Source organism: Gracilinanus agilis, chromosome 5, assembly GCF_016433145.1.
Source record: "Gracilinanus agilis isolate LMUSP501 chromosome 5, AgileGrace, whole genome shotgun sequence".
Lineage (NCBI taxonomy): Eukaryota > Metazoa > Chordata > Mammalia > Didelphimorphia > Didelphidae > Gracilinanus > Gracilinanus agilis.
This window is the reverse complement of record NC_058134.1, coordinates 311,651,870-311,662,350: the sequence shown is the minus strand read 5'-3', so window position 1 is coordinate 311,662,350 and position 10,481 is coordinate 311,651,870. Positions and strand designations below refer to the sequence as shown.

The 10,481-nt window shown below is 43.8% G+C and overlaps 1 protein-coding gene across 1 annotated transcript in view; it reads left to right on the top strand.

The window, feature by feature from the left end:
- The first annotated feature begins 2,319 nt into the window (after positions 1–2,319).
- Positions 2,320–10,481, top strand: part of BICD1 (BICD cargo adaptor 1) — a 150,231-nt gene continuing 142,069 nt past the window's right edge. The window contains exons 1-5 of the mRNA XM_044679310.1: positions 2,320–2,538; positions 2,624–2,789; positions 8,173–8,345; positions 8,522–8,673; positions 9,188–9,447. Of these exons, the coding sequence (XP_044535245.1) occupies positions 2,320–2,538; positions 2,624–2,789; positions 8,173–8,345; positions 8,522–8,673; positions 9,188–9,447 (970 nt within the window). The remainder of the gene's footprint in view (positions 2,539–2,623; positions 2,790–8,172; positions 8,346–8,521; positions 8,674–9,187; positions 9,448–10,481) is intronic.

Below are 10,481 nucleotides of genomic sequence, written 5' to 3'. Positions count from 1 at the left end.
TTCCCGGAGCTGACAAGTAATGCCACTAGGTTATACATGTATTTTCCTCAAAACCTATTTCCTCATTGTTCTTTTTTGTAATAGAGTAATCTTTTTTTTAATTTTTTTAATTAAAACCCTTACCTTCCGTCTTGGAGTCAATACTGTGTATTGGCTCCAAGGCAGAAGAGTGGTAAGGGTAGGCAATGGGGGTCAAGTGACTTGCCCAGGGTCACACAACTGGGAAGTGTCTGAGGCCAAGACCTCCCGTCTCTAGGTCTGGCTCTCAATCCACTGAGCTACCCAGTTGCCCCTTAGAGTAATCTTTTAAAGCCCAAACTCCAAATCCTGTGCCCAGATAAGCAAGGGATAAATCATAGGTTTTCTTCCGGATTTCTTCTCCCACAGTTAAAAGATGAATTCTTAAATATCCCTTTGGAGATTTGACATTGCTTGTCAACAATTTTCACTTGATACTGTATTTTTGCTACAGCAAACCATAATGAGTTCATTCTGTACATTCATGGCTGTAGCCAAATGAATATTACATCAACCCAACAGTTATACGGTACTCCATGTCATTGGAAAGTTTGTTACGGCCCAAGGTAGTTTGTTGTTGTATAAACTCCAATTTCTCTGTTTCCGAATGTTTAGTTACTCACTGGATGTACTGATTTATATGTCACTGTTCAGGATTTCAGAATTGTATCCTTTCCTTTGATGGAAATGCATACTTATCCACCCAGAGTCTGTGGGGAAGCTAATTACTAGACTGAATAGGAGAAACATCTAAATCACAGAATCCGAGAACTGCAAAGCTCAGAGGGAACTGGTAGAGTCCATCTTGTTCACTTGAAAAGGGAATCCCCACTGTAACCTACCCAACGAACCTCTCCTAAAGAGAGGAAACCCTTTATCTCCTAACGTAGCCCACTGCACTTTGGGACAGCTCTCCTTGGTAAGAAGTTTTCCTTTTAACAAACCTAAATTGGTCTTCCTGCAACATCCATCTATTTTTCCTCGTCCCATGTCCTTGGGGCAAACAGAACAAGTCTGTTCCCTTTTCCACATGACAGCCCTTCTAGTACTTGAAGACAACTACTGTTATCCTCCTTAATCTTCCCTCTTCGAGGTTAATAATCCCTTCCTCTTAAGAGTTCCTTCAACTGGTGACTTATTTGTCACCATCTGAAGGCCCTTTACTACCCTCTGGAGCCCTGGACTGAGCCCAACATTCCAGAAATCACCTCCAGAGTCCAGAATGCTTGACCTTTCTTAATGTAGTCTAAGGTTATGTTGCCATCTAGGCTGCCATATTTATACTTTTGATTCCTGTTATGTTTGCTGGCCACCACAGCTCACAGATCTTTTTCAGACGACAGTTTCTACGTAGGTTTAGCCCATTTTATACTTGTTGAGCCTATGTATAAGACCATATGGCTAGCCCCATTTTATTTGATTTGATTAGATTTAGCCCAATGCTCTAGGCCTTCAAGAAATTTTTGCAGGTTAAACATCATCCCATCAAGCTTGGTGTCATCAACAGATGTGAAAAGCAGTCCACTCACACCATTTTCCAAAGTCATCGATAAATGTGCTAAATGGGACAAAGGCAAGAACGTTTTTCTGGGATACTATTCTGTATACAAAAGGCACTCCAATCTGGAATTAGCCGCTGCCTTTGAAACTTCCTTATTTCTGTCAGAGGAACCACTCACTGTTTTATCACTGACTAACTAGGAGCTCCATTCCAAGGAGTCCCCAAATTCTAACAGTTCTTCCTTTGAAGGCTTTTTTGATCTTTCTCTCTTCTTTATTTCTACTGGCAGCATCCAGTCTAGCCCTTCATCTTCTCATGCGCAGGCTACTTGCAATACATGGTGTTCTGGTCTCGCAGACTAGAATCTGAGGGAACCAGTGTCATCAGAGTTCTTCCAAGCTGATCTGCTGGACTGTTTTTCCTCCAACCTCCCTTTTATTATTTCCCTCCTGTCCGTGCAAGACAAAGCAGCTCCTTACCCTGCACAAAGTACCGCCTTTCCCTTTTAATCCTATTTTTTAAAACTCCAGATCTGCTAGATCTGCTAGTCTAGAATTCATAATGGTAGTAAAGTGCTGTTGAAGTGGACCAAGCCTAAATAAAGCTGAGGTGCACCATTGCAATAGCTGCCTGCATTCCGTGGGTCAAATTCAGCCCACGAGCCAATGAATTCTCAGCGCGTGGAGCGTCATGATACTTAGGGGGCTTGGAGAAAATCGGAGCCAGCCCCGTTTCTGTAATATAGACCTCAGGGAACGGGAAAACAGTGTCGTGTGAACTGAGGCACAAGGATCGATAGCATGCCGATGGCTGACGGTTCCTTCGGAGCATCCAAGGACAAAGCCGACTCCAGTAACATCCAGGGAAACGGCTTGGCTGCTCACAAGATGAACACCTTTGCCGACGCCAGTACAAGCAGTCATGAGCCAGTGTGGGGGCGGCAAGGCCAGTCTAAATCTAGCCGAGGGCCCCGGCGCACATCACTTAGCCTGCGCCCGCTCCCCTTCTTCATGGCTACAGTAAGGAGGCCAATGAGCGAGCTCTAAAAATTCCATCTGGTGATTAAGACTGCCTTATGCTGCTCTCTGGCCGCTGCATCGTCAGACAAGGTCGGCCAAGGATGGGAGGAAACCTGCTGACGCAGCACTGAGCCCTGGCTGCTGCTGCACCTTTTGGAGCCCTACAGTGGAGTGGCATGAGATGGAGCCCCAGCATAGAGAGCCCGAGATTCCAAGGAAGACTCCCCGGAGGGCCAGTAAACGTGCATCGGGTTGGCATTTATGGCAGGAGCGCAGGTGCAGCCCTTCCACCAAGCAAGTTAGGCTATTTTTTTTTTTTGTCATAAAAGGTATTGAGACAATCATTAATTCTTGGTTGGCTCCAGAGACTGAAGATTCAGGCTGTTGATATCATGTCCTGATTACATGAGTACAAAGCAGCCGGGAAGAGCTCCAGGCACCACTTTATAGCTTGGCTGCCCGATCCTAGTGAGTTACTCAGGAAAGGGAGCTTTATTCAGCGGAATCAACTGAAGGCATCCCCAGGGGCCATCCTTATTGAGGAGGAGCCTTCTCTTGCTATGGCTGAGCAAATCTCTGGTGAATAACTCTCTGCAGAGGACTGGCTGGAGTCAGGTCCAGCTTAGAAGGTCACCACAAATAATCATGAGGAGAATGATTCCAGCGCTGGACAGGCTGCTTGAGGAGATAGGACCAGCTGTTCAAATTTAGATTTAGAAAAGAAAACTTGGGAATAGAGGCCGTACCAAAATTCGTTTGCCCAAAGGACGGATGGCTATCACATACTCATTCTGTTTCAACGAAAGTTAAACAAAAGGGTAAACGGAGGCAGATCTCTGCACAAGACAGCATCTAGTAGCTGGGGCATGCTACCTGTCAATAAATGGGTCAGTGGCAGAGAGCTCCCTTTTTATGAGTTCTGAGGAGTACAAAATAAAGAACAGAACCGGATAGATGACATCGTGGGATTGAATACGAAAGGGCTGGTTACAAAGCTGACATACGGGGAATAACATGATCAGTCAGAACTTTGGTCATGGAAACTAGCAGTGGCCCAGCTCTCATGAGACTGAAGGGTTTATTGTTGGAGTCCAGATGCAAGATATTGCCCAGATCTTGGGACAGGTGGTGCGAAGATGCCAAACCCCGAATCTCTTTGTGTTCACATGCATTGTCTAAGGCCAATTCCATTTTTTGAGGCAGGAGAGCTGGATTTTTAAACTTAACCCCTTATAGACCAGCTGAACCCTGAACTAAGTTTAGAGACAAAGGACCATGACTTAGATAGTTACAGGGCAAAATCAATAGCCAGTAAGTAGGAGCAATAAGAAAATGATACAAGATCAGTTTGAATCAATACCTCAAACATGGTTATTTCTACACTGACTGAGAGAAGTATGTTGGAAGAAACTCTTGAAATTGGCATCAAATAACGAGGAAGGGAGCAGCAGGCTGGCTCAGTGGATAGAACACCAGACCTGGAGGTGAAAGTACCTACGTTTAAATCTGGCTTCAGATGCTTCCTAGCTATGTGACCCTGGCTAAGTCACTTCACCCCTATCACCTAGCCCTTACCACTCTTCTGCTTTACAACTGATACTTCTTAGCATATTGCTTCTATGACAGAAGGAACAGAAAAAGGAACTTTATTAAAAGTGTTTTTATTTTCAAAATGTTAATTACTTGTTATGGGCTACAGAAAAACCATACTAGCCGTGTTATTTAGAAGCTCTCAAAAATGTAAATTTCCTTTATGTGATATGGGATTCTTTACTCTTCTTTCACTTCAAGTGCTTGTCTTGGGAAGAGGCAGCTCATGACATTGTGGTCTGCATAGTTGTTACATGACAAATACTTCTTAGTTGAACCTTTTGGTGAGATGAGGCTGCAAAAACTATTTTAGTTTTATACTCATGCTGAGTTCTAGTTCCTGGTGTAAAAATAAAATGGGCGAGCACTCAAATAAAGGACAAAGAACTAGAAAATAAAGGTTCAGAATTGTTTCTAGATACTTTTGATAGATGTTATCAAAGTATCTTCAGTGGTAAGTGAAGTGAAGCTCAAAGATGAACTTCCCATCAGGGCCAGATTCTAGGAATGCTAAAGAGACTCTTGCTATAGAAAATAAACTTTTTATTTAAATATATATAAGGGTAAAAGGACTTCTAATTCTAAGGGATTCTAACTCCACCCAAATAAACTCCCAGGTCCTGCAAGGAACCGCTTCTCCTATGGTACACAGGCTACGCGAATTCTCCCTGATCTAACTAACCAAATTTATACGATTCTAAATAAACCTAACCACTATAACTCTTAACTTTGCCTTTAAGCTATAAAGATAACCAAGGCTAGCTTGTTGTGTCTCCACAAGAATCAAGTTAGTACTCTGAGCCTTAACAGTCTCAGATTTCAAACCAAAGACCAGGTTTTCTTTGGTCTTTTCACAGTTTAATCAGTAACAGATAACTGAATAGTGTTTCCCAAGTTGGAAAAGAAAACACTCCAATCCTTCAAGTCTTTCCCTCAGACAGAGATAGAGAGAGGCAAAGATGTTACTTTCTCCAGCCCTGAGAGAGAAAGCAGCTGCGTGTGGCTCTGTCGACTGCCAGAAGCCCCTCCTGGAATGCCACACCCAGAGCGTGTAACTGTCATAGAATAACGTCATAACTGCCACCAGTTGAAATTAACACTCTCTCAGCTCTGTTTGAAACGCCAGTTCTTCCTCAAGCCAGCCTCTCTACTTATCTCTAAACGAATAAAACTTACTTTGTTAAGTTTTATTAAGAAAATACTTATTTTCTAATATCATCTTTATAGTTATATACACAGTCAGATATCTCAGTTTAGGAATGATAGAATTGTTTTCCTGTTAATTAGATCCTGGAAAACATTATTATCTCTCACCAGGTTCTAAGCTCATCTTCTAAATGAAAAGTTAGAAATCTCCATAGGGATCCAATCTAACCCACTCACTTTAATGTATTAAAACATTCATTTGCCCAAGGTTTGAGTCCTTTGACATTTCCACCAAACCATTGGGTCACAGATTTTAGAATACAAAACATATGGAGAAACCTTTTTCTGGGAGGGAATTCAAAATTGAGTAGGTTTCCAAACTCTGATTCTATTAGATGAAGGAAGGGCTTGAAATTCAAGGGAGAGATCCTTCCAGCTTACACATTCAGTGTTTGTGAGATAGGCAGTTCAATGGGAAGAGCCGTATAATTGCAATTAGAGGGCTCATGCTCAAGCTTAGTTTTACTACTTGCAACCTGTATACTTTTGGGCAGTTGTGGTTCAGTGGATAGAGCACTGATCTTGGAGAAAGAGAATCTGGGTTAAAATTCCACCCTGCATGGTCACTCTCTGTGTATCCTTGGATGAGTCACTTTACTACATTGTGCCTCACTTTGCTCATTTATAAAATGAAGAGACTGGAGTAGATGACCTTTGAGGTCCCTTCTCTAAGTTTAAGATCCTAGATTACTCATCCTCTTTGGCCTTCAGTTTTCTCATTGGCTAAATAAAGGAATTAGATTGGATGACGGAAGAAGTCCCTTCTCGCTCTAAATATGTGAGCCCAATTTTAAAAAGATATTTTTGCCAGTAATTAGAGTCCAGTGAGGGCATGGAAGATGTTATGCCATGAACAAGTTTTAACTGATATAAAAATAAGTGTTTTCTTCAAAATATCTGTGTATGTGCTTATATATAAACTCTAAATAATTGACCATATGCATTTGACCCTAAAGCAGATCAATCTTGTAAAGTATGTTTTTCTAAAAATAAATAGATACAAAAGTAGAATTTGGAGACATTCTCACCAACACAAACTCTTAACTCTAATCCAAAATGTAGAATTTAATGAGCAAATTCTTACAGAATTCATCTGGATTTTTTTTTAAACCCTCACCTTCCATCTTGGAGTCAATACTGTGTATTGAAGAGTGGTAAGGGTGGGCAATGGGGGTCAAGTGACTTGCCCAGGGTCACCCAGCTGGGAAGTGTCTGAGGCCGAATTTGAATCCAGAACCTCCCGTCTCTAGGCCTGGCTCTCAATCCACTGACTATACAGCTGCCCCCTGGAATTGTTATTAAAGTCCAGTCCCTTTCAAAGGTGACCCTTGTATTAAGGACTAATTTGGCTTTTAAAGCTCTTGCAGTTTCTCTGAACTGCACCCGTGAATACTAAAATCCCCTGGTCTAATTGCCCTCTTTCACAGTCTTTTACTGGAGGAATTTCTCAGATTTTCAACTCATTGAGTGATTTCTCTCTTCCATCATTCTTTGAAAAGCAAAAACACTTGGAGGCTAACCCAAGAATGAAGCTTCTCACAAACTATTTGCTTCAGTTCTTGAAAGTTTCTCTCCTGTATTTCGGAGAAGTCAGGCCCAGCTTCTTCCCTCAAGCTCTCGACTCAGTTCTTGTACAACTGTAACATCTTTTCCTTCATCGCCACTTTCCATAACCCTCAAGCGACAACTCGTTTTCACAACTACAAAGCTGCCTTTCGGAGCCGCTCCCCAAAGAATCCATCCCTCCTCCCCTGGAACACTGCCAGACATTTTTCAAAACATGAATTTAAACTAGCCAAAGGACAAAGGGATAAAAAGACACTGGATGAGAATGCCAGCGAATAAAACTACTGAGGAATTCGCTGGTCTCCTACTTCTGGGTTGGTGTGGCATCCAGTGGGACTTCTTTTTGGTCTCTCTGGGTGGGTTTGTTAACCTCAAACTGTGTTCAAATTCTGGCAGGTCAGGAGATGGGTGAGGGGGGGGATAGGAGGGCAGGAGATTCAGAAAAGGAAACATGAGAACCCATTCTCTCAGGGTCCTGGGGTAAATCTTGCGGGGCTCTTACACTTACACTTCTACAGAGCAAACTGTAGCTCTTGAGCTTCTTGCAATGGGCTTCCCATCTAACAGATCAGTTCACTGCACTCAGTTAACTCCTAAAAAAACAAAACAAAACAGAAAACAAACCTCCTACCTTCTGTCTTAGGATCAGTACTAAGTCAATCCTAGCTGAGGTTGAAGTGTTAATAAGGGCTGGGCTTTGGGCATTAAGTGACTTGCCTAAGGTCACACAGCTAAGAAGGGCTGAGGCCACAGTTGAACCTCCCATTTCAGATCTGGCTCTATCCACTGGGCCACCAAACTGCCCCTCATTTAACTCTTAGTCAGAAAAATGTACTCTTCAGAAGGCAAAGCAAGAATAATAACAACATTCCCTTCATAAATGCTGACACAGTATCTAGGCGTGGGAAGAGAGAGCGGCTGGATGCATGGCATGGGAAACCCAAGTCCCCCCTGAACCGGGAGCTCCGAGGTCTTTTGTTTCCTTCTGTGCTGGCTCCTTGGCTGGAGCCGTTCTCTCCCATCTTGTTGAGAGGGGCTTGACACCGTCTTCTCCCTCTGGGTTGCAGCTCTTGGGGTTGGGATCTGAGGAGTCTCCCCGGCCCCGGGGCTACTTTTTCCCATTTTCCTCTCAATACGGTTTCTGTTTCTGCCTCTTGTCCACATCTGAAAAGGGCGTCCCTTAACTAGCTGGCCTCTGATGGAAAGTCACTAGACAGAAACTTCTAGAGAAAGCTCTCCTTCGTTTCTATTTTTTCACTTCCCACTTCTCAGCTCCTGCCAATCTAGCTTGTGACCTCACTAGTCTTTCCGCTGTCGCTATCCCTAATGGCAGGGGTGTTTCTCGCTCCTCCTGCTCCTGGATGCTCATGTTCTGTGGGACGGGAAACACCTTCTTGCTGCCCGCCTTGCCTCTCTGGGCTTGGCCATCCTCGTCTACTTTCTGGGTCAGTCCCCATTTGGGTGCTGCTCCCAAGTGGGGGCAGACTCCAGGGCCCTCTTCTTTCTCTCTCTTATTCTCTAGATCTCATCTAATAAGCTCCCTTGGGGCCAATTAGCATCTCTATGCAAACCGTCCCCACATCTACACGTTTAGCTCCTTTCTTTCCTGTCTGTTCAACAGCTCCACCTGGAGCTGATACTCAGGGGCCTGCGTGAACCATGTACCGATAGCCCAGCAGCCAGCCGCTCTGAATCACGCTGTTTAGTCGAGGCAAAATGGGAAATTAACTTAGCTATTTTATTTGGACTTTGGAATAACGAATATAAAACACTGTGTGTGTATTCCAGGGCCTGCTGGATCCGGAGACAGGGTTTACGTCTTACACAGACACTTGCTAGTTGTTTGACGAGTTGCTTAACCTCTCTCAGACTCAGTTTCCTCCTCTGTAAGATGGAAATAATAATGGCACCTGCACCACAAGGTTGTTTGGAGATTTGCGATGTGTACTTCATTTATTATAATACAGTACTTCATTCACGTTAAAGCGTTTCTTGGCTAGTTGTTCTGACTGTAATTATTCCTCACACTTCAGTGAGTTATTTTTGCACACAGTCAAATTATTAGCCCATGTTCTCGTTTATGAAAGATCAATTCTACGTCAAGTGAGCACTTCTTTCTCATAACTTTGACTACTAGTATCTTGCCCTACGGCAGTTAGGTGGTACAGCTGGATTTGAAGTTAGAAAGCCTTGAGTTCAAATCCAGCCTCAGACACTTACTAGGCTCAGTGACTGGGGCGAGTCCCTTCACCTTCACCCCTCTCTATCTCAGTTTCCTCCTCTTTAGATCAGGGATGACACTGGCACCTTTGGAGACTGTCGGGATAGAAGGAGCTGTTTGCCAAGTTCTTCTTGCTGTTTGGGAGCACAGACACGATACCTCCATAAAAAGAAGGGCCTTTTTCACTGTGACTAGCAACATCTTCATTTTTCGTGATATCCTTAAAGGTGAATTGGAGATCGGCAGAGCCTTTCGTTTTGCTGCTGCCAGCCAGCTTCAGGAGAGTGGCTCTTCTTACGTCACACACTCAGAGATGTTGCTGTGGTGTAAGGATTGTTGGGTTTTTTCAAATTAGCTGACCTAACGAGTTACCCAGAAACATCGTTACTCACCGAGAGACTCCCGAAGCCCAGTGAGTTTTCCTAAGCAACTGCGGCTTCGAACTAAAACTCGACTCGTTCTGTTTTTTCCAGAGCTGAGCACAGAGCTTACATTTCTCTCTGTAAGCTTGTAACTCATATCAAGAAGTGGACCATCCTCAGTAGCATGACGACAACTCGCTTCTTCTTGTTATATCTGATGGGAAACTCACCATTTCAGCAGGAATAGAAAGTAATCTGTAAAACTCAACAGAACGAGAAGATACTCTGGCATCGCCTTGCCTTCTGTCAGCACTTTCCTACCTCGGCACTCACTGACCTCAGTGGGGACGTCTGAATCCTCCTGGCTACTCTCAGACTTTCTCTCGCCCACCTTAACTCAGCAACTTCTCTTTTGGGGCTCATGCTATCCAAATTTCACATCCAATCAGGATGCCGGTAGTTGTTATCTATTGACACCTAGAATAGGCCTTCCTTCCTCAGTGAGTCCGTTACCTGGATCATGAAAATCTTAGACCATGGAGAGACCTTTCTGGGCCTTCTCTTCTCTCTTCAAGTCTCCCACTCCCTCCCTACAGAGGCTCTAGAACCTTCTCTTCTTTGCTTGAGCCTCTCACAACATGTTCCCCTTCCTCTTAGTGGAAGGCTTTCCCACTTGCTTTTCTGAAAAAAAAAAAATAGAGACCATTGGCCATAAGTTCCCTTGTCTCCTCTCTGGATCTCAAACATTCTTGATCTTACACCTCATTCTCTCCTCTTTTACCTTAAACACTGAAGAAAAAGTGACTCCTGACATGGCTAACCCCTCTCTCTATACCTCTGAACACATCCCTTCCCTCCTCTCTCTCTCTCTCTCTCTCTCTCTCTCTCTCTCTCTCCCTCTCCTCTGTCTGTCTCTCCCTCCCTCTTTCTTCCCCCTTTCCTCCCCTCACTCCCTCCATCTCTTTTCCTTTCTTTTCCCCTTTCCCCCCTCCCTGCTT